At 37.5% G+C, this 24,721-nt stretch overlaps 1 protein-coding gene across 3 annotated transcripts in view; it reads left to right on the forward strand.

Moving 5' to 3' along the window:
- AKT3 (AKT serine/threonine kinase 3) overlaps positions 1–24,721 on the forward strand; it is a 160,610-nt gene that overhangs the window by 116,359 nt on the left and 19,530 nt on the right. For all 3 annotated transcript variants that reach the window (XM_052806475.1, XM_052806476.1, XM_052806474.1), the window contains 3 exons: positions 2,227–2,349; positions 4,371–4,499; positions 22,698–22,912. In XM_052806475.1, the coding sequence (XP_052662435.1) occupies positions 2,227–2,349; positions 4,371–4,499; positions 22,698–22,912 (467 nt within the window). The remainder of the gene's footprint in view (positions 1–2,226; positions 2,350–4,370; positions 4,500–22,697; positions 22,913–24,721) is intronic.

Raw genomic sequence — 24,721 nt, forward strand, 5'->3', positions numbered from 1 at the left:
ACTAATATATCTGTTGCTGACAAGTATCCTGAGATTTTAGAATTTTCTAAGACTTTGCTGCTCAACTACTGGATACAGTAGTTCATACAGAAAACTGCAAAAGTCCTTGTGCATGAATATGAATGTAGGGCTAACTGGAGGTTATATTATAAATTTTTGGAATGTATTTGCTATTTGTACACATTAAAAAGTGGTCTGAAAGTTGGCCTTCATTTTGAATTACTTTGAGTCCATCGAAACAAAACTCTTAAAATGAGTGAAATTAGCTCATTATTTATGAAAGAGGCCACAAAACAGACATAAATGCATAAATGACACAAATGTTGTATTTTGCTTTATTTGGATGAAGATCCACTTAGTGGTGTTTGTTTCCTATTTAAATTTGCAAAAATGTGTGGAAAAGACCCCACAAACTGAGAAATTTATTTATTCTTTTCTCAATTTTATAATATGTGAGTCACTTCATAAAGGCAGACTTCGTTGCTTAGTCGGTCTGGGTCTTGTGTTTGCATTGGCAATTAAGCAGTCGTCAGTACAGAAAGCAGGTTACTACAGGGAGGGTTTATGTCACCACCAGAGATTGGTGCTTAAACAGGGAAATGAGCAATTGAAATACCTGCAAAATAATGATCCTCCTTGTCATGCAGGTATTCCATTTTTATACAGGGTGTCTTGAGAATTCAAAAAGAAATTGAAAGGGGAATGCACATACAATGAACAAAAATGAAATGTTCTCTTTAAATCATACTGCAGTTTCTGTTTTCTGTGAGGTCTCTGCTTATACAAGTATATACTGCCAAAAGGCTTAGTTTAGTGGGAAGTTTATTTAGGTTCAGAAGAAAGTAATACACATTTTTTGAAGTACAATTGTCAGGAAAGAAGTTGACTTCTAGTTGTTTACAGGATTGACTTTTTAATTACATTTTGAAAAGTCCACACACTGAAAATAGCTGCAGAAATTCTTACACTGTTCTGTGCTGTGTGAGCAGTGTAGATTTCCTACAGGTGTAAAGTAGGATGTGGTAATGACAGATTAAGCACATCATTGGTTTTTTGCTTGGTGGGTTTTGGGTTTGTTTTTGTACCTCCCCTGCCATTTCAGAATTCTCATCTGCTTGATATTTTTAGCAGTGAAAATAAAACCCCCACATTGTTGTTATGGATTTCCTTGTCTATATTTAATTTATAAATGATCACATTTTCTGTATTTCCGTTTTGTTGATTGTTAGCTCTTGTGGTGAAACCGAAAACATTATAACATGAAGGAGTAAGGCCGGCAGCCTGTTTGGTCTTAAGCAGAATACAGAAACGTATTCACTAATCTTTGCTTGAGGACTTTACCAAGCTTTCTTAACACATTAAATAAAACCAGCCATTTTAGAGAACATTTGAATTAAATAGCCAAATCCTGCTTTTTTAGGAGGTGTTCCAGGTTCTGAGGGTGATGTTTTATCCAATAAGATGCTGACAGCCTTACCGAACTTCGCTTTATGCTTTTTCATTGCAGCTGAAGTTACTGGCAATACGTAATGTCTAGTATTTTTCACTGAAAGACTTCAGTTGAAAAAGTGTCTGCAAAGTGCTGTTACTTATAAAGTATTAAAGAGACAAACCCCCCAAAGAAATGTTTACATTGTAGCAAAGAAATACACTAAATACATAGATTTGTTTTTATAAGCCCTAAGCAGTTGTTCCTTTGCTTTTTCTAGTGACTGTGATATTGCTAGCAGTATGAATGTGCTGTTTTTGTAAAATGCCAGTTCACCTGTTTAGTCGAAGTCTGCTGAAGAACTAGACTTTTTTCAGTTCAAAGGAAAGTTATTAATTACTGAAAAACTTAAGGCAGAACCAGAATCTGGGTATTTTAGTGATATTTCTCAGTGGCTTAAAATAAAAATCCAACGAGGTGGTGGAGGGAGAAGTACAGAATGATGCTGCTGCATACTACTTTTTTTTTTCCTCTGGTAACTGAAGGTTAAATGAGTAGCAAGCAGAATGCCTTAAACAAGATTGGTATATTGATTAAAACGCTGATTTAACAGCTCGCTTTCTCCCTTTGGAAACCTGGAAAAGATAAGCCAGCTGCTGTCTAAGAGTGCTGAGTGTCCACTGAGAGTACACTATCTATCATCACAATATGGTGATGAGAGGTGTTTTATGTTTGTGTTAATTTCCCCCACTAAATCAGTAATTATTACAATCCTGTCCCTGCTGTTTACCCTGCAGCTGTTTTTCCATTTGTCGAGAGAGCGGGTGTTCTCAGAGGACCGCACACGCTTCTATGGTGCAGAAATTGTCTCTGCCCTGGACTATCTGCATTCTGGGAAGATTGTGTACCGTGATCTCAAGGTAAAAAAAGAAAAAAAAAAGTAATCAAATTTTTGGTTTTGCAGAGACTATTGGGACAAACACAAAGTAATTATAAAGTTGCACTATTCAGAGTTAATGGGGAAAAAAAATCTGTGTTTAAAGTTCAGTGTGTGCTGAAGGAAGTTGTTTGATACAGTAATCTATAGATGGGTACATTACTTGACTTAAACTTGATTAGAAAAGAAAACAGCATACCTTAGTAATAGCACTTGAAGGAGATCTAAACTTCTGATCCTTTTTTTTTTTTTTTCCCCATTACTTACAACTTCACTTGGATTTCAACACAAATCTCAAATGTAATTCTCAATGTCCCCAAACAAGGGAAATGGAGAATTGGGACAACGTGACTGCATTCTGTTTATCTCACCAGAGTTACGTTCTTATACGATTTGAAACAATACTTCAACAGGAAAAGAATTTCAGCCTTAATTTAAAAATTATTTTGTCTTTTATATCTTGGGAAAGATTCATAATACTGGAATGTAGTTTGGCTTACATTTGTCTGTGTATACAGTTTTGTATCCTCTGTTGCCTGAAGCTCCAGGTACTCTGTAACACAGTATGACCATGTTCTATGGAAAATAACCTCTGCTTTCAACGGGAACATATTCTAACTTATGTGAGAGGAAATTCTAAATTCCACGATGATACTATTTTATTTCTGTAACAAGCCTTCAATTTCTTGTACGGGAAATTGTGCTTTTGCATTATACGTGCGCACTAGTGGAGTTCATTCATGGACTCCTTTGTACAGGAATAGAAGGGAAGGAGGCAACGGTAGGCAAGTTCTGCTCAGGGCGGCAGACAAAAAATACTGACTTACCTGTTTGTAGCAGAATCTGTTGTAATAGTATGAAATGCTGTAACGTCTGGGAAAAATATGGGATTGTCTGGTCAAGGAATAATAAGTCATGATTTTTGATTTAAATTCTAAATAAAAAGGAAAGAGGAATTTGATGTCATTAATCTTCTATTGCTGGTGTCATCTACTTTGCATCTTCTTTGTATGACACTTAGACTTAACAGGAAAAACCTTTGAATTGTATTTCAGGCTTTATGCAGACTTAGGAAGACAGGGCTATGATTGTTCTTAGTTGGTATTTTCACTACACACCTTATAATTAGAAAAAATCCCCTTTTTCTGTTGAGAAAAGTTGTTCAGAAGTATGTTTTACTTGGTTTTAGTTCTATCTGTATTTAAAGTATTGCTAATAAAAAGCTTTTGGGAAAGTGATGCTAGCCATGCTTTTGAGATAGTCCACAGTAAATATTGCAGTAGTTTTTATTCCTGTTCTTTAAATACTTTGTAACAGGCTATATTCTGTTTTCATATCTCAAAGCAAGAATCATGTATTTAAAAAGCAATTCAAAGCATGCAGAGGTACACATACACAATTCAAGAACAGTGTCCTTTACAAGTATACAGGGAGGAATTTACCTCAGAGTTTTGTTTTTTATCAGTAGCCTCTCTACCCACACTTTTGTCTGTTATTGAAAAGGTGGTAGAAGATGCAGATATTTTAAGGATTTATGGATATATATTAACTATTTCATGACAGTATAGTAAGTAAAAGGCATCTTGATAAATGAAGGTCATGTTACAGCAAAGGAAACCTATGAAGTCTTACCAAATGACAGCCATGATTGTAACCTTGAATTACTTTATTATTTATTGAGAATATTTAGAAAATTATTTTGCTTCCATTGTATGGAGGATGCACCAAGCTTGTAAAACTTCAGAACGAAAGGTCACGCTTTGATTGACCTGGGATTGACTATTGTAAACTGTATTAAAATTTTAAATAATTATTTAAATTGTATAACAGTAAACACTGTTAAATGCTGTAATAGATAGATGCTGTAGTGTTTTTTTTTAAATTACAAACAAATTACATTCTATTGCAAGCAATAACTCTGTAGCTTTTTTACAAAATTGATGTAATGCATCAGCCAGTCCTGTTAAGAAATACTAAGGGAACATTTTTTTCCCCAACACACAGTTAGAAAATCTAATGTTGGATAAAGATGGACACATAAAAATTACAGATTTCGGACTTTGCAAAGAAGGGATCACAGACGCAGCAACTATGAAAACATTCTGCGGTACTCCAGAATACCTGGCACCCGAGGTATGATTTGGAATATATTCTTGTAATACAGTATAAAATGTTTATTTTTCATTTAATTTTAGACCGTGATGTTTGTATGCTGAAAACTGTTCATTGTAGTCAAGAACTGACAGTCTGCCTGATTAATACTATGCAGCTGTTATTCAGAATTGTATGTGCTACTGTTCTTTGTGGTGATTGTATGTATATTGATGCCGTGCTTCTTAGTGTTTGGAAAAGCCTCTAACGTGCATTTTCCTTCTCATGTTTGCCGCCTTCTGTTAAAGTTTTTATCTTCCGATGATTTCTTCAAAAATAATCTTCCATCTGCCTGTCACTTGGAACACATGATCCTGCTTAACTGAGCTGTATAACTAGTGTTTATATAGCCTCAGTGGAGGCGAGGGGGAATAGGAAGGTACTGAGTTTGCTGGGTTTTATCCGAACTCCCTGGCTGCAGGGAGAGGGAGTTGGAATTTTAGATATTTCTGCTAAAAACAATTGAGTGTATCAACCTCAGAACTGGTTGAGGTGGGCACCAAAACTTAGCTGTTTCCTAGTATGTAAGCAGAAGTGGCATCCCAGAGTATGCCACCCCATCTTTACCATTAGCTAGCACTTGGAGTGCCAAACATCACGCTTCTCGAGGATTTATAAAAAGATGGACATGAGGATGTTGTTTTGGTTCCCCTTGCAGCTCTGATTTGGCCACCTGAGAATCTGTTGTGGAAGCTCAGTTGACCCAAATGATCTGCTCCAGTATTAGTGCTGACAGCTCTGACACTGATGCCTAGTGAGAAAAAGCAAGGGAAGCACTCTCAAAATTGTAGTTTTGTCATGTCTGGCTTCAGTCAACAGTATGGATTGTGGTGCTTGGAAATGTCGTTCTGCCGCTCCCCTGGGATTGCCAAATGCAACTCCAGTATTGACGTGAAAGACAGCATTGTTTTTTTACTTAATGCCAAGGATTCTGTGGATGCTGAATTAGCCCTTATTTCCATTCCTGTCAGCATTCAAGATTTCTACTTGACATAGTACACACCTGATACTGAGACAATTTTCTGGTCAACATAAAGGGCTTTACAAGGGCCTTCAGTCCTACCATTTGTTTAAAGAAGGACTCTTCAAGGGATTCCCCACCCCTTGCAGCAACTCAGCACCAGCAGAAAGTCTCTATTATGTTAATCGTCTTTGAAGAAGAATGTGCCTTAGTTTGAAGGGAGGAGGTGAGGAGGCACTGATTCAGCATAGCTCTTTACTCTCTTATTTTCAGGACTATTGAATCCTGAGTAGCAGCAACAAGCCCTGGAACCTATTTCAACACACAAGTTTAGATTGCCTTTCATTTTTTATTCTGAACCTTAAAATTAAGAGATGTCAAAGAAACTGATACACATCACCTTCTGGATACTGCTGGCTGGAAATGAAGATTTTAGGGTGGTCAGGTTTGCGGGTTTGAGAGTCTTTCTAAATCAGTTAAAGCAAAATTTGAAGTCGTCTTCAATTTGCACTCAGGGAGGAAATTGAAACTGCTGATAGTTGGTTATAAGTTAATATGGTATGTAAAGTTAATGAAACCATTTTGGATCATAGCAAGATCTTTTGATACATTCTTTTTCTCCAACTGTTAAGGAAACATCAGTATTCTTAGGAGCCACTAACTTTCTCTTCATCCATCTGGTTCCATCTTCCTTGATTCTTTCAGCAGTGAAGAGACATCTGAGCAGTCATGCTCTCTCAGTGCAGGTTTGAAGTACCTAAATAATTTTGGTTGGTTAAGTGTGTGCATTTCAGCTGTTTGTGAAGTCACCAGCTGCTCTAGCTATGAAGACAAACTCACTGATACCTGGTCTCCTTTGCAGAATGTCATCCCATAGATTCCAAGGAAGACTTGGATGCAGGTTGTTGCTATCCTGGTTGGCAATTTCTGACATCTCCTTTGTGTTTAGTGCAGAAACACTCAGCAGTTACCTACATTTAAGGATCCCAGATTGGCTTAGTATAGTGGCCACTTTTCTTGTGTTCCACACCCAGAATCTGTTCCATCAACAAGAAAGAACACAAGGGTTGATACTGTCATCACTGGCATAGACTACAGATGTCATTGCCAGCTCTTACCCCCTCATTGCCTTCTTGTCAGCAGTCTTGGAAAACATTCTCAAAGAGTGCAAATATCCTGTTCAGTTGCTTTCATCTGCTTCTCTTTCTCTCACTTTTGGAAGCACGTTAGCTCTCTTCCATTGAACTTGGCAAGGGATCATTCTGGGTTTTAGACACTTAACCACAAGTTACTTGATCCAGTTTGCCTTTCTGTTCTCTAGCAGTCCCACTCCTCTCCTCCAAACTTTCATTATGAGTATTTTTGGAGACCCACCCTGTACAAATCTGTCTTGAAGGAAATTGACTCTTCATTAACCCTGGGAACCACAGAACTCATTCCCTTTTACCTCAGAGGTAAAGGGTTTAGAGCAAGCAACCTAGATAGGTTACTGTTACGGTGTAAGAAGTCTCAACACCTTTATCCACATATTCTTATTTAAAAAGGTGAAGTTAGCAGTATATGGACACCATTGCAAAAAATAAACTTTCCCTTCGTACTCTCTGCTGCTACAATAGTGTTTACCAGTGCATTGGCTGGATAGTTGCTCACCCGAGACAATTGTATCTATTTTTATACCTGGGACTGCTGCCTCATAAAGGGACCATCAAGAGACTGGGTCCTCCAGTCTATTCATGTGCATGTGTCAGAGAATGAGTGTGCAAAAATCACTTCTCATTGCAGTTCAGGCCACAGAAGTCACTACCAGATACCAAAGACTTAACTATCTTTTGACAAATGCAGATCATGAGAACCTAATGTTACAGCTGGACTTCAGTCCTCTTACGACGGTGAATTCCTGCTTGTTTATCCCAAGACAAACGGAAGCGTATACTTATGTTTTGCCTGGTCGTGGTTAAGTGTAGAGGCAGATACCTTTTAACCTTTCTTCAGAAGGAAGATATTCTCCAGTTATGTGGAGAAATCCATTCAGCATCTGTCCTTTTAATAATACCCTTGCATCCTCCTCTTTCATCTAGGTCAGTGGTGATGTGTGCATCCCTTCTGCAGGTCTTTTGGTTCAGTTTCCCATGTACTTGTTGGCTGGTGGAAGAGGAGACTAGGACATTGTACTGTGTAAAACGCAGGGGTAGCCTGAGGCTGCTGGCTACCAGCCAGGAAGCAGTTGACCCAGGAACCTTGCACTGGCAGGAATCTATACCTAGCCTGAGAACTGACTTAATATTTTCTTTTGTATTAATTCAGTGTTGTGGATTCACTTCCAAACAAGAACTTGAGCTTGGTTCTCCAAATGCTTTTAGGGCCATTGTTTGAGGCATAGAGTCCTGTTCGCAATTCCATCTTTTTGCAAAAAGTAGATTGCAGTTGCTTCCAACAGGAAAACGGGGAAGTAGCTAAGCCAGTGTAGCATGGATTTCCTCCTTGCATGACATTCTCTCAGGTGAAGGTGTCCTTGTGGATCCATACAGAATTATTTCCCAAGATGATTTCAGAATTATTTTTAATCAGAAAATAAGCATACCTGTTGCTGCGTTTTCCCTGCAAACCTAGTGTTTCTGACATCAAAGTAGTCCTTCTCACCCTCTGTTGAAAAGGCTCTTTCATCTCACATTGATAGGGCTTGACCTTCCATATAGGACCTGAGGCTGACTGTGCTGCTATCTGGCAGATCCAGAAAAGCACCCCTATCCATGCGAAGATCAAATGGATGGTGGGCCACAGGAAAAAAATGTAATGAGACTGCCAGGTTGGAGCCAATTTTCATCTTTGGAGCTAAAATTACTTTTCTGGACCATCACTGATTTATTGTTCATGGCACCCACCTGGAAGTTTATGCATACCTTCACCAAGCACTGTGCTGTTACAGGGTGTGCAGGGCTTCCAGCGAGGTGGTCCACAGGTACATTCCCTTCCCGTTGTCCTCTCCTAGTCCTTCCTGGTTATCCAACATCAGTATTCTACAGTTTAAAGAAAACTAAAGTAGCATTGACTGTGCTTGTCTTACATAGTTATGTGCCAAGCATAAAAGATGGTAGGGTATGAATAAGTCCTCTAAGAAGAAAATAGCTGCCACTGTCAAATAGCAGGGCTTATATATGTTTACAGTACAGATGTACATTTTGGTCACAATTATTGAAGAATGAGTAAGTAACTTTTTAGTTGTGAAATTACATAGTCTTTTGAGAATAATTTGGTTATCTGATAAATAGTGAAATTCCTTTATCATCTGCAGTAGAACTAATGCAAGCTTTTTTTTTTTTTTTTAAGTATAGTGGTAATAGTCAATATTTCCTTCTGCTCTAAGAATCTGCAGTATTCCCCATGTGAAAGGTATAACATATTTTATAATTTCTCGTTCCTTAGTGGTTTTTCAGGAAGAAGAGATTGTTTCTTAGGAGTCTGTTTCCACTGTTACCCTTCAAAGTAAGCTGTCACATTAGAGATCATTGTGGTGTCAGAGAATAAACATAGATCCAATGAGAGAAAGATGAATTGTGATCCCATTTCGGAAACACAGATGTATTCTTGATTTTTTTCAGAAAAAAAACCACAAAATGTTTCTTTTGCAGTTTTGCAGTGGCAAAGGCAGGACAGGACCATATGTCTTTTCCAGACAGTATCACTTGCTTAATAAAGAAAGAATAAAACTGAGAAAGTACTAGTACTTGTAAATATACCTGTGAGACATTTAAAAGCAGTTTGGATTTTGATAGTTTTCAGTTGATTGTCAAGGATCAAAGACCTGCCAATAAAGATACAGACCTCTACAGACTTTCTTTAATAGAACATTCAGGAAATGAAGCTACTTGGGCAGAGAAATAAAAGTTCTTGCAGCTCTGATCATTTATAAGTGTAATTTCTTAAGATGAGATTGCAGTTTCTGGCTCTCTGCATTTCAGTTCAAGTTTTTAGGACTAGAGTGCACAGTCTTAGTTATAGTAGGGCAGTCACTGTGGTACTAAGTTTTGGTGTCACAGAAGATACAAGTTTAAGTACAAGAAGTTCGTTTTGAAGCTTTTAATCTTTTTAATAACAGAAGAGGTTTTGGCTATGAACAAGTCTGTAAGGGTCTTCATGGATGATCCATTCAAATGACTCTTCATAGATGTAGATGATCAGTGATATTTAGGTGTATTCTAATAACAGGGAAAATGGCAGGACCTCATTAAGTTTTAATAGCATGAAAATACAGACTAGATGGATGAATGCATTCCTGTAAGAACAGTAGTCTTTTATTTAAAAAAAAAAAGTAGCAAGACGATTTCAATATAATTTATGCAGTTACTATCACTTAAAGATATGTGACAATAAATAAGACCAGAGTAGATTCATAGCCTTTGTCCATAGGCATGAGAATATCTGCATGTCTTATAACTCATTTTAAAATGAGGCCAGTGGAGATGAAGGAAATACTAAGATAAGTTACAGAATACTTGTTTGGCTGGTATTTTTTTTGGTGATCTTTCTTTTAGAAATGGGAGTGAGAGAGATCATGTGTAATCAATTATTTCCCTGAATTTTATCTTGGAGAAATGAAAGGTAAAACCCTTTTATCAAGAGGGAACTGCTGTCCTTCCTCACTTTTCACTCACTTTCTTACTTACAGCTTTTCTTTTTGGGAAGGGTATGGCTTTGATGTAGGGTTGACCCAAAAATCTAGTGACCCAAAGTTCAGTGGGTACATTTCAGCAAGGAGAAGCATGGTACCCTGTACTGCAGGCATGGTTGTAGCAAGAAAAAACACTTTTCCCATGCTTCCAGGAACTGAAGTTGAATTTTCTAAGAATGTTGTGGTATATGCAGATTACAAAATATTGTGGTAGAGGCAGAAAAAGCATTTTGTCATTGGTGCAGCTGTACATTTATTTCATTCTTTTAATGCTTGCTTGTATTGGAGCAGGATATTTGCCAAAGGCAGTCTGGTAAATTTTTGGACTGAGAATATGATGATCTGCCACATTGTTCTGATATGAGTTGAAACTAAGTGATATATAGGCAGAGAGGGAACCACTGAAATGCACTGAGACAGGCTAGCATGGAAATTGATGATTTCAGTTTTTGCAGGCATCATAGCAAAGCAGTGTTTTAAACACAGATTTTAATGCAGATAGAAGTTGCAATGTGAATGTTACAGAAGAGCTCCTTCAGGTGTGGGGAAAAGCATGAAGGTGCTTGTTTGCAAAGAAGTTGATGAAAGTAGCTAACATCATGGATAAACTGAGGCAGGCCAATTGAGAGAGATTAGCTGAGGTGAGGATATAAAAAGACCAGCATGTTATACTATAGAGAAAATGAAGTTGCGTGGGTAATACAGCCAAGGCCTTTTTCTTTTCTTTTCTCTCTTCTTTTTTTTTTTTTTTCTTCAAATGGGGGAGAGGAAAGAATTTCAGTAAAATAAGGAGGATAGCAAGGGAGGTTAACAGGAGGTAAAAGGAATTAATGAAATGAATCCAGTGATCTTGCAGGTAGATTGATAGGCCAGAAAACACAGCTTAAAGAGAGAAGGTTTTTCTTATGGGGAAAAATGTGGTTGTGGGCAGGAAAGAGAGTTTGGACTAAAGACAATCATATTATTTTGTTAATTTTCTCATAATAGAAACTAATAGAATGTTTTGCAGAGAGATACAAAAGGCAGGAGAAATTGATGAGCAACTTAAAATGAAGAGGAGCTCATTGGAGAATTGTTTGGTTAGGAATATAGAGGAACCGAAGGACAGAATAATTTTTGCTGTGGCTTATGCAGTTTCCTTTTTATCTCCTTTTACTTTAAATTTCATTTGAATTTAAAGATAATTGAGGCATTGAAGTAATGTGCTTTTTGAAATTCTATGCAACTTTTATATAAAAAATAAGCACGTGCCATTATTTTCCACCTCTAGAACTACTGGGTAGAAAAGGTAAATAGGCGAAAAGGGAATATGTGGAAAATGGCACAAATTAAGGGAAAGCAGCTGTTAGGATGTTGCTAGATGGCATCTGCATTCAGAAGGCTTTAAGAAGAGTATGAACTTCTAAGAGTTGGAAAATACTGTAAAGAGAGACTGGAAAAGAAACTTTGTTAGGCTTGGTCTTCCATCATGCTCTGGGGAGCAAGTTCTCACTCATACTTGGTTACCTCTGGTAGGCATTAACGAAGATTGATTGTCGGTGATTTTGGGGGTTTATTTAGGGGAAGGGGTAGTTCCTGTTGTTATTGGGCTTCTTTTTATTTTCTTCACTTCTGTTAGTTCTTTTTTTTAGAGAAAGGATAATGAGACACTCTACCAAATTGTCTGTGTTGATACAAATATATTGGTATTCTGGTTCACAGTGGTTTGCTAAAGACTTGAGAGGCCTGTAGTGGTACTCTAACAAGACAAAGAATTTTGTATATTAAATTCCCTTAAGAGTGAGGTTAATGTGTTTTTGGAGGGTGGGAGATGAGTTTGTTTCTCTACCTTCAGACCTGTTTTGTTCTTTTCATGTTAAAAGTTTATTAAGAAGTACATTTACAAGCAGAAATGCTGTGCTGAAGCATGATAGAGTTCTGGAAACAGATAACTCCACCATTCAGCTTTTGTACCTTGATGGCAATTTCCAGTTACTTTGCACCTAGAAGCAGTATCTGCTGTGTTGTTAAGGAATTGCATTGCATTTCTATGCATTTCTACCCTTGGCTTAGTGTCTTTGCTTCTCCAGCATTTCCATGAGATTTCATATACCTTTTGTAGTTATGAGAGTCCTTTATTCCTTGTCCTGTGGTAGCTTTGAGAGAAGACAGACTGTGACTGTCCAGAAGTAGGCTGCTCGTAGCATCTTATTCTGTGCCTCAGGCAACATTGTGCAGACAGACTCAGTCAAGATGGATGTGTGAACTCGTGTGGATGTATTTCTGGGTTTTGTTCCTCTCTTTGAATATAATCTTTTTAGTGCTGAGCTAATTATGTAGTCTCAGTTTTACTGTTGAGTTAGAGTACCTGATCAACTTTCCAACTGTAGAACAGTTTGAAAATCAAATGTAGCTTACATGCAAGACCCAACAAAATTAGAAGTGTTAAGTACGTTTTGGCAGTTCACTTTTATTATGCCCAGTCCTCAAATGTACCAGCAGACAATCATCTGAATGTTAGTTATTTTTCACATGCTTATGTGATCACACAAAAAGTACATGCTAAAAAGAAGCAGATGGTGACAGATGGGGAAGGTTGAATAAGGTGGTTTTGGAAACCTAGAAAAATGCACTTCTGTAATAGTGTAAAAATAAAAATTCTTTGATTGCCAAGTTAGAATGAACAAAATAGAGTGCCCGCAATCCCCCCCCCCCCCAAAACCCCCCTCCAACCCCAAACCCCACCCCCCAAAAAAATTACTGATAAAAAGAAATGGAACCTACGAGTGTTCAATGTATATTTAGGAAAGTATGTTGTATAGTGTTGCTTTGTCCAAGCAGAGAACATTAGTTTTTATCAGCCAGAGACTTGGAAAGGTGGTAATTGTATTCTTTCTTCCTTTTAAAATGGTGCATTCAAATCAATTGTGTTCCATGCTCAAAGAATGCTGTCAAAAGGGTCATTCCTTAATGTCACATATTGGTAGTGTTGCAGGTTGTGATAATATTTTTCTTCTGATGTCACAAGGAAGATTTTAACCCTCTTGTTACAATGGTAAATAAATTATGTGTGTAATGGGGATACCCATATGACTGGAGCTAATCTGTGACAGGCAGCATTACCTCTTTGTCATATAGGCAAATGTAAAGCTAAGTAAGCAGAGAAGGTATAATCAACAAAAAAATACCATCTTTTGTGTGTGGACCACCACATCCAAGGACCTAGCCTCCTATGCGGATTGAAGATTTGCTTATTCATTTGCATTTCATGGAGTCTTAACATTCATGTCTATTGAGTTATATAAACAAAAAAAAAGATTCCTTTTAAAAAAAAATTTAAAAAATGATGACATGTATTTTATTCCATAAAACAAAAAGTATCTGATCTGATGAATATTTAACTAAGTCTTCACCAACACTGATGCCATAATTATTTTTTCTTTTTATATTTGAGTAGCTGTTTGTCTTAACCTATAGTATGAGACATTACTGTTTCCTGATGAGGGAGAATGGTTTGCTTTTGGTTGCTGGCTTTTGCTTAAAACCAAAAGGCCCCAACTTCTGATAACTTGTACTCATTTTCTTGAGAGTATAGTTGGTTTGCTCAGTACCCAAACACTGTAGTTATGTTGTTGTGCTTTGCTTAACTAATTTTCTTTTGGCTTCAAAAGGGTAGTTCAAGTTTATTTACTCTCTGTTTACCTAGATGCTTCATGCATAATCTGATTCTTAGCAGAGGCACAATAGAATTTATTTTACCTGTGGAAATGTGGTTTAGTGTTGGCGTGTGCTCTTCAACAGCTGTCTGTTGTATATTTGGCTACATTTTATTTCTGGGTAAGGACCAGTGTGGGGTGTGAGGAGGAATAGCATCTATGCCTGAAAATATTTTCCCTTCTGATTTATGGGAGATTCACAATATGGAATTTTCTCTTTACACTAGAATCCCAAGTACCAAATTATTTTTTCACATTGAAAGGAAATGGAAATGCAAGAAGTTGTGTTATCTTGAAATGCTAGCACCTCATAAAAATTCAAATGTGGTCTTTTTTCTGTTTTGTTATCACTTATTGTATTTTAGTGTACCACCTTGTGTCATCTTATGCTCCAAAGTTATCCAAAATGCTAGTGATTTGAATTTGGGCATTTTTGTCAGCTTGGCATTGCCAGCAGGGCCCTGAGATGAACATGATGGAATGTGGACAAGGCAGGGTATCCAGAGCAGAACATCATTTATTGACAATAACCAGTATCAAGATCAAAAGATGGGGAGCATTTAGACGGGGGTGTGAAAGCATTGCTCAGTTAAACATACAGAAGAGTTGCTGCAACAACAGATAAATTACCACAAGACTTAGACTTTCTTCTGAAGCCAGATAACCAATGATGTAACAAGAATTTGAATTTTCATGCAATCTGGTTAATCTCACCAGACACAAAAACTAATTGTCCACATACAGTATCAGACTTCTCAAGGGGAAAGATGTAACAAATATGCAAAAATAATAAAGCAAACAAAAGACTAGAGAACAGATTAGCTCCACGCTGCCCATAAATAAACTGTTGTATTTAAACCAGAACTTTAAAGCAGAGAGCAATTTTCTAATAAAAACCACATTTTTTTGTAAAACAAATAAGTATGACAATTCTTACAAAGACTGTCTTAATAACATGCTTGAAGCTTTTTTTCATTAATTTTCATTTAATCAATGCAAATATTATTTCCATCTCAGCAAAAACCTTTAGTTTTTCCAAGAGTAATGAAGCATAAACAAAAGATGAACAAATATTGTTTAATATCAGTAAAAATTCAAAATAATTTCAGGAAGAATGAGCAACCAGAAAGAAATATCATAATATTATCATTGTTTATTACTTCTTGCACATCTTGTATCTTTTGGCAGTGTATCTAATGGAGACTACTGCTAGTGCAGTGATAATTAATACAGATATGAACAGGTCTGCAGGTTTTCTTCCAATAGTAGAGTTGGTAGAATTATGAGAGACAAATGCCATCTTTTTGTAGACTGAAATCATCTTTTGCTTTTACTTGCTGCCTTCTGTGAAAGGTATCTCTTAATTCTAGAATGGTTATTTTAGCTTTCTATTTCTTTTTTTTTTTCCATTGAATAGGTTTTACTTTTGAGGGTCTTTTTAATGTGATGTAGTTGTTTTCTTGGGTTTTTTGTTTTGTTTTGGGTTTTTGGTTTTGTGTGTGGCTTTTCTGTTTTGTTTTGTTTTGGATTTTTTGTTTTTGGGGTTGGTTTTTTTTTTTTGATTGTTAGGGTTGCCATTGACTTCTTACAGTCCTGTGTTAGAATACTTTTTTCATGTGCAATAGCTTAACTTTGTTTAGATTTTAAATTCTACTGAAGTCAGAGTCCCTTGTAGGAGGTTAAATGCGTTAATTAGTATTGCATGCTCTTTACTCTAGGAGGCTTTGCGTAATTCACATTTATACCAGAATGTACCATTTCTGATGCAGCACAATGTGTGCCAACAAATGAAAAAAAATTTAGTTTGCTTGTTTTTTTAAGGTTACATAGCAAAAAGCTAGGTAAGATGGGGGAAATCTCCAGTACAAAGATGTATGAGGAAGATTGTCTGCATTAGGACCAGAAGTAGAACAGCAGTGCAGATAAAAAATGGAGGACAACTACCTGCAAAAATTAGAGCAGTAGAAAATTAGAACAGTAATAGAAAACTTTCTTCCTTGACTTTATTCTCAGGTATCCATTTCCCAGGGTATCTATAACCTTGACGTTTTGTCTTTTCGGCTCTGTATAATAAAAGCAATGAGTATTCATTCAAGTGTTTTTTTACTATTGATGCAGTAATACTTTCACTGTTCACACCAAGATACAGTTATAGTAACTAAATTTGTATAATACTTGCAAACATACCTTTCTGCAGGAAGGATTTTCATACATTTGGATAAAAGTCTGTTTCTATAAAGAAATGTGTATTACCTTCATTCATTAGTGTTAGATTATAAACTTTCTCATTGTTGTAGTTGTTACCACAACTGATAGAAAGTTTTAGCAAATATACTTTTTAAGTTTTGTTGAATAATAGGCGGAGGAATATTTGTTAGCAGACCAACAACTGTAGCAATAAAAATGTGTGAAGGGTTACCAGGAATGCTTAAGGAACATACACTCCACCTGAACTGTAAGGTTAATTGAAAACAGTTTTTTCCCCTTAAATTAACAGTACATTGGTGTATCCAAGTTCTCAGTTTTCTTTCACAACATAGGTGTGCAGACAGTTTGTTTAGATGTTTAAATATTTTCCCATCTGTTCTGTCAAAATTATTGATTGAGCAACAAGCTATTTGCAATGTCCTATCAGAAGGTCTCTTATCTAATGTATTAAGAAAAGCCGTAACTAGGCAAAAAATGTAATTGCTTTTCCAATAAGTTGCCTTGGTTATCTAGCACAAAGTATGAAACCAGTATTTTGGTATTTTTCTTTTAAAGACAAAACCCAATGCTGACAACTCTGTGTGTAGAAGATTGACAATGTATTGTGTGAAGCCTTTCATCCTCAAGGTTATTGCTAAGTTTGTCTGTGTTTGCAGAGTCCAGAAGTTACAGCAACTAACTACCATTTAGAGGTTTGTGGGAAGTACATTTCTTGGTTGTGAATTTCTGCTGTGTAACCAAAAATCTTCCAGAGGCTGTTCATCAGGGATGTTTTGTTTCAAGAAAATGCAGTAAAAACAGAATTAAGGGATTTTCTACATTCAGCTCAGCTTGTGTCCAAGGCAGTCACACCTTGTCCAGTATTCTGTGATTAGTGAAGTATCAGAGAATCCTAGTTTCACTGAAGGCAAGGGGAAATACATGATTGACTTCAGGTGGTCACAGACTTCACCTGTCAGATGCTGGCTAACCTCCTGAAAAAAATTATTTTCACAGACTCTTGTAAAAGCATTGCATGCGTTTGTATCGACTTCTCTTTGGCTGACTCATTTAATTGCTTGCTTCCTAAGTCTCTGCCCCAAGCCCTTGTAGATAAGAGTTTGCAGATGTGTCTCAAGCTGCTGCCTCCCAAAAAACTTTCAGCTCTAGCTACTGAAGAAATAAAGAGATAATAAAAAATATCTTTTCACTGGTTTTCACCATAAAAATTAAATGGATATCAAATTCTGTGGACTGTATGTTAGGCTTTTAAAGGAGTGACGTGCCTAAAGCAAAAGACGCCTGGAGATACGTTGACTGATAAACCTAAAGATTAAAATCTACAACCACTGGTGAAGTAGAGGAGGAAGTCTTTTTTAATGGATTTTGTTTTCTGGAGAAAAGAAAACTCCCAGTGGTACTAACGTTTTTTATTATATTTTTGAGTCCAAGACACTGGACTTTTCAGCAGTGGGGAATAGTATTAGAAAATTGCTTTTTTTGTCAATAAATGCAAATACAAGAATATTTTTCTTTTCTGATCTGTAGTTACTTGTCAGCAAAATGAATTGTTATGTGTGAGGGGCAAATACAATTGAATGACTGCGATCTTAGCAGCCCTGCAGTGTGTTTGTGTTGTCTGAGTCATCCTAAAGGCAAAGTGCAGGCTGTGAACTGGATTTTTTATTTTGTATGTAGGGCTTGATGGTCTTTGCTCTGGGATGAAGCACTATCCCATCATATACTTGGTCATTGCCGATAATACTTTCCAGAAACCCCAAAGTGTGCAGAGATAGCGGAGTCACTAGAGAATACATTGTTTCCCCTTTTTACAGTTGGCTATTCCTGCTATCTCAGTAAATTTAAAAAAGAGTTGAGTTGCCTTTTGACCACAATACAAATGAAAGTTTTAAGGTAAATAAATAGCTTTCCCTTAGCTGAAACTATTATATTGTCCAGTGCCTCTAAAACATCCATAAAAGCACTACTAGTAAAGTACTAAAGTACCTGCATATGCCTGGCTAATGTTTCTTGCTTGTTAGAAAGTGTGTATGTTACTTAACCTCTTGCATATTTATCTAAGACTGGAAAAATACAAACTTCAGTAGCACCTCTACAGCTTTTTTAAAAGCATCCATATAAACCCAGGCTGTGTCCTTGTACTGTAGGTGTTAGTGTAAGTTTTAGAGGAGCATCAATGCCTGTAAAAACTGCAGTGGTTTCAGTGCAGCAATGAGTTTATGCTCACTTTGGAACCCTGTTGTACTGCTAGAGTTCTTTAGAGAAATACAGGTTGGGAAGAGAATCAGGCCCTTAATCTTCCCATTAAGTGAGCACAGCTGTTGCAGCTGTCTCTGCATGCAGGAGGAACTGGCAGGGTCAGTGTGACTTCTGTGGTGTAACTTTGGGGCAGAGTTTGACAAACATTTCTTTCTGCAGCAATGCTGCGTCCGATGCTGCCTGCCCTGGTGTTCTCACTTCAGCTACTGCAACTGTTCATGTGGCAATTGAGTGGCTTAGGTCAGAAAACTTGATTCAGGTGAGAAATAACCCAGGGTGAAACTTTTTTTTCCTTTTTTTCTTAGTGCTGGTCTACTCTCTGATGTAGTGTGTTGTATAGTTTTGGCAAGGTAAGGGAAGCTGCGGTGAGGTAACAGAAACAAGAGTGTGAGTTAGGCTGGCACTGCCTGTGAAAGAACCAGTTGTTGAACTGGAGCCCTAAAAACAAATGGAGTAAAATTCCCTCAAGTAATAAAAATGATGGTCCTTTTTTGAGTTTTATTTCCCATAATCTGTGGTTTCATCCAGACTGAACTGCAGTCAGCCCACCTCCTGATTTACTCAACACTGGGAATTCACTTGGGTATGGTGCTGATGTGAGGTGTAAAATAGGGATGAGTGACTATAAATGTTATCCACGCACTGAAGTCATGTCATGCTAGAGCTCTCATCTCCTAAAACCTCACCTAGATCTTGATGAGGTGGCTTGGGATTTTGGCACCCCATGTGTGCGAAGCAGATGAAGGAAGGGAAGTCATATATCTGAATGATCTCACTATTTAAACAAATTTTGTGGAAGAAAGCATGTGACTTCATCTTTGCTTCATGAAAATGCACCTGACTGGAGTCTGTACTCAGTGTAGCTGCTCTTTCTGTAGCTTATGAGCTCCATGTCATCCTTTTGTGTGATACCCCTAGAAAACATTAATATATTACTTTACAACAGATACCAGAGTGGTTGAACTTTTGCCCTTTATGATGGTTTTGGTGGGCCTGCTGCCTTTCCTGCTGTGACCTTGAAGGGACTGGGTTGTTAGGACAGTGTATTCGCTTAAAGACAAATTTGTGGGCCCTTATGGGGGGGACAGGAATTGGCTGGAGATGATGGAGGCAGCTTTTAGGGGCAGCATACAAAGCCCAAGAGATCAAGCTTTCCACTGTGTCTGTACGTGGCCAGGTGCTTAGGCTGATACGCCACATATACAAGGATACCCCACAAATACTGGAGGGACAGCAGTATCAGTCCTCACAGCCAAAGGAGGCATTTCTAAAAGCAGGTATCCACCTCATGGTAGGCAAAAGATTGAGTTATTCATAGGTACAAAGCCTGCAGCTGTGTGTCATGTTCATTTTAGCACTGAGTTGAAGTTTTCTTGACCTATGTTCAGTGTAATTAAAAACAAATCCCTCAAATCCAAGAATTGTTTGGAAAGGATTCCGTAATGCTAGGGCAGTGTGTATAGACGTGTTCTCCTGCCTGCCCTAATTGTATGGATTTGGTCACAGGAGCTGCTGGACTCCAGCACTTCCATTGATTTGTTACAGTCTACAAATCCTGGAGTTTCTTAACACCATGAGGAGCAGAAATGACTTAAAGAAAATAATTGTGTGTATTTACTGTGAATGGATTATGCACAATTTTATTACATTTATATTAAAATAAGTTGAGATGCATTTTGCTTTATTTACGCAATTTTCAGGCTGTTTTCCTTTTGCCTAAATGAAACCCTTTTGATGCTCTTGCTTGTCTGCCTGGCTGTAAACCAGGTATTTAAACAAAAATAAAGAGTTGCCAGCTTTGCCAGCTGGGGATGAGAACCCGGCTGGTGATATGCGGGTTCGGGAGGCAGTTAATCCAGCTTTTATGCTTTTTTATGATTTTATGTAAAAAGAGGTTAAAAATCACATTTGGCTCTTTCTTTGTACCACTGTTTTGTTGCTGTTGTGGGAATGCAGCAAAAGGTTGCTCATACTTTTTATTATTATTAGGTAAAGTCCTGCATAAATTAGGTAAAGCCCCAGATACAGTTTGCTTTAGCTATTGGCCATGTGATTTGCCTTGTTCAGAGAATGATATGTTCTATCTTCCTGTTGCCTTTTATAAATCACACATGCAAACCACACCTCAACTTACTTGTAAAAAGGATCTACCACTGCCTCTCAATTTTATATATTTTACTAGCTTCAAAAGAAAAAGAGCAGCTAACTATACAAATAGGAGAAATAGTAACAGTGCTAATAGATATAGTAGAAAAATAATGCTTTTATTCTGTGGCAGAAGAAATGGTGACTTAAAGACAAGCGTCACAGGTTTCATATACAGTTTTTCAGCAAATAGCTTGCAATATGCTCAAACTCATAAAACATTTAATTAATTTCAAAATGCAGGAGTTATTTTAGTTAGTTTTGTCATATGTACTTACTAAGATAATTTGTTGTATTTTACACTTCCCAAAATTTCACCCTCTATTTGGAAATATCAATGATGTAATGAGTCTCTGTGTTTTGGCACAGTTGTAAATAGTGTGTGTTAATGTGTTAACATTTATGATTTTTTGATCTTATATACACAAGAGGGATTTGTATTTGTAATACACTTCTTTGCATCATTTTTCTACTACTAATCCTTGAGGACAGTGAAAACTAGGAATATGAATGCATTAATTACCGTGAGATTGTCACAATTGCCATACTGGATCAGATTGCATTTTGTTTCTGCTAATAGCATCTACCAGATACTTCAGAGCAGGCTTGGATTTACTGGGGGGGAAAAAGGAGAGTCAGATAAACGAGCTTGACACCTCATTAGGACTGGCTAAGGTAGTGCATGTGTCCTATGATGTGGTCACGGCCCCTTAGTCTCCCCAGACAGGTGAGGACTGTGTCTGCCCTTGCTTCAGAGGAAATTATTGGAAGTCATCTTACACTTTTTAGACAATCACAAGATAACGTACTCATGGAAGAAGGTTATTTCTGATCTGTTAGAGGTTGCCTTATTCGTTAAAGCCTGAAGTCTTCACTACACATCACCAGATTTTCACTACTATATATCTAAATGACTGTTCCAGTGTGTCTACTTACAGTTTGAATCTAGGTGAGCTCTTTGTGGTGGTGATTGCATGTGTCTGTGTGTTGTAAAAAGTGTTTTGTTTTCTGTGGATTAGTTTGTTGTTTGTTTGTTTTTTTTTTTTAATCAGTCATATGTGTTGCCTTTCAGAATCTGCCTTTTAATGATACAGAAACAGTTCTTTATAAAGAATTATTTAATTCTTTATAAATATAGTGCAACTCTATTAGTTGTATTTCTTTGATCTTTCTGTTTAATATTTAAGTTTAATTTCTTGGTTTAAGGTTTTTGCCTCTGTAATAGATCTTTGTGCAGCAAATACTGGCAATTTGGCACATACAGTTGTAGTGCCTTGTGTTACCAGTTTTTAACTTCTAACTGTTGCATCTTTTTTGAATGAAAGGGTATGATCTTCTAGAAATTCACAGAAATTGGAATTATGTATATATATGTTCAGTAGCCTTCAGTTTCCTTATTGCTTATGGTTTCATTATGGGCGTATGCTGCTGTTATGTTGTCTCCATTTCTACAGTTTAGTATGGGTGTATTAAGGTCAAGACACACTGCTTAGATTCCTTATTCCAATGCTCTGGGGCTGCTGGGAGAAGAGCAGTGGAGTAGGTTGGTTTTAGGTACATAACACTGGAGGCATTATGTTAACAAATTATATAAATGTGACCATATTTCTGTGATCATATCATATAAACATAGTATCATAGTAAACATAGAAATATTTATTTGCATTAGCACAGTTCAGCTGTTTGGACTATTTAATGGAACGTAATGAAACTGTCAGGAGAAATGCATTGAGAACTTTTAATATAAACAAAGATCATAAAGAAGCTAAGCTTGTCTTTAGTAAGATTAAGGTGTTTCTAAATTTGAGGCTTTATTCTTACAGGTGGGATAAGGAGAGAGGAAGTGACTGAGCAAGGAGATGCTTCACTTCTCCCAGAAGAATGCTAATGAGGCAGTAGTGCCTGTAGATAGTGTCTCTTCCTAGAGCTGTGTACACTATAAATGGGATGGTAGGGGACATAGGAAAGGGGAAAATGTAGTCATGATCATTTTGAGCAAGTCATTCTCAATATTTTATTTTGCTTTTAACAGTAAGGTCCCCGGTATGCCTGGAATTTCAGTGAGTTCAGGTGTGTGAGTCAGTACTCCAATTGCATGTATTGAGCCGGGTTCTGGGAGTCCTTGTAGCACACTGTGAAAATCAAGTCTTGGAAACACATTCGTATAGAGGTGCATCAAATAGACTGAAATGATTGTTCTGAAATAGTCCATGTCTTACAGCTGGTTTTGGTTTCTGTCTTAGGTGTTGGAAGATAACGACTATGGTCGTGCAGTGGACTGGTGGGGATTAGGAGTTGTCATGTATGAAATGATGTGTGGAAGATTACCGTTCTACAACCAAGATCATGAGAAACTATTTGAACTGATACTAATGGAGGACATAAAATTTCCTCGAACTCTCTCTGCAGATGCAAAATCATTACTATCAGGCCTACTGATAAAGGATCCAAATAAGCGGTAAGTGAAATTACTTGGGTGTACAGGCATAATAAATAGTTATACTGGGTAATGTAAAAATAGGCCAGTGGTGTCTGGTCTTCCTGGCTGAAGGACCTGTCAGTCACCGGGAAGGGCCATATGCAGCCAGGCAGTCTCAGATTTCCACTTTTTCAATACAGCAACGTAAGTTTAACAAGCAAAAAGGGAAGAAGCACGTGGAAGAGAATACTTTTTTAATCATTCACAGCAAACACGGGGATCTTTTCAGGTTTAGATTGTGTACTGGTACAAAGGGAAAGCTCTCAGTTGTTTTTCAGAGTATGTCTCAACCCTGAGTTGGCTGTAGTGTCCCATGGGGACTACAGCACTTTTTATTGGAAGTGATCATGCCAGAAGACATATATAGACAGCCACAGCTAAATTTTATTAGAGCACGTAAATAAATCTCATATTAGACCATGTAAACTAGTAACTTGTTAAAGAATACATGTTCTGAGTGAAATTTAAATACAGTGGTTTGAAAGCAAGTATCACCCAGCTGCTGCCTGTGCCCTTTTGTGGTGGGCTTTCCCCTCTGGGAGTGTTGCCTAGGAGAGCCATTTTGCAGTGGCTCCTGCACTGGGCCAGCAGTGTCCAGTCCCCTGTGGTTCTAAAACGAATCTCTGTAAATCAGTGAGATTTGTCTGTAGGTCCCCTCTTTTCCCCAGTCTCTCTGTTGTTCTTGTGAGTCTTTTGGCATGTTTTAAGGCTGCAGGCATTCTTCTGTCTGTCTCTCTTCTCTAGTCCTCTGTTCTCAAGAAGTTTTCAGTAGTGGGCATTGCTCGCTGGCACTCAGGGCAGGACTGGTTGCCGTGTCTCTCTGGGGGGATTTGCCTGCACACAGCTGAGTGCAACAGCCAGGACAACATAAGTGGTCAGCCTTTCTGCTGCTGCCCAGCAATGCCTGTTTAACTGAATTTACTGTATGTAGTAAAAGCAAACTGTGACCAACCAGCCAAATACATGGAGAGTAAAGAAAAAATTTGTTCCTGTAGCAACTCCTAATGCATTTTAACCTCCAAACGATCTGACCCATCAAATATGTTAACCTTTAGAATTGAAAAGATACTTCCTCATAATTAATTTTTGCAGACAGTAGTGTTTATTACAGACTTACATTTACAAGCTTATTCATATTCAAGTTCTGGTGCTAGCTAATGCTAAATAGGGTGGGAGCACAGAGGTTAACTGCAACTCAGCTTTTCTCTGAGCAGCTGGATGGGAAGATACTGAGAGAAGTCTGGAGACTGCAGGCTAACTGGGATGCTTTGCAGAGACAGGATTTTACAGTGAGTAGTTGAGAAACAAAGAGGAATACAGCTTGGAAGTGAGAATACTTTTACACCCAGTTACTGCAAGACTGAGGTAGTAGTCCAGAATATTTTTGTAATTTGGCAGCAGGGTAATACCAATACAGTTTTTTTTTCTTGGTTGTGGGAATTACTGCTCTTTGCAACAAATGCTTTAGAGAGGAATTTATTTTACTTAAAAGGTTGCTTTTAAAATTTATAATTTATCTTTATTATCTTTAGCAGTTCCTTTTAATAAAACACAAACTGCTTGTGTCATTCTTCTTGTCAGTATTTAACATGTATGGGCTGCTTGTTAGCTTAAGATTAGCTTTTTTTCTGTTGCAGCTTTTTTCTGTGAGACCAGTAGGATAGCCAGTCTCAGGAAGAGGTTAGATGAGGGCTGAGAAGTCCTGAAATTCCACATGCTGTTGAAAGGGGCAGAGGTTCCCTTCACTGGATGTGTGGCTCTTTCTCCACCAACAGCAGCAGCTCAAGG

This window comes from Harpia harpyja, chromosome 13 (assembly GCF_026419915.1).
Source record: "Harpia harpyja isolate bHarHar1 chromosome 13, bHarHar1 primary haplotype, whole genome shotgun sequence".
In the NCBI taxonomy this organism is placed as follows: Eukaryota; Metazoa; Chordata; class Aves; order Accipitriformes; family Accipitridae; genus Harpia; species Harpia harpyja.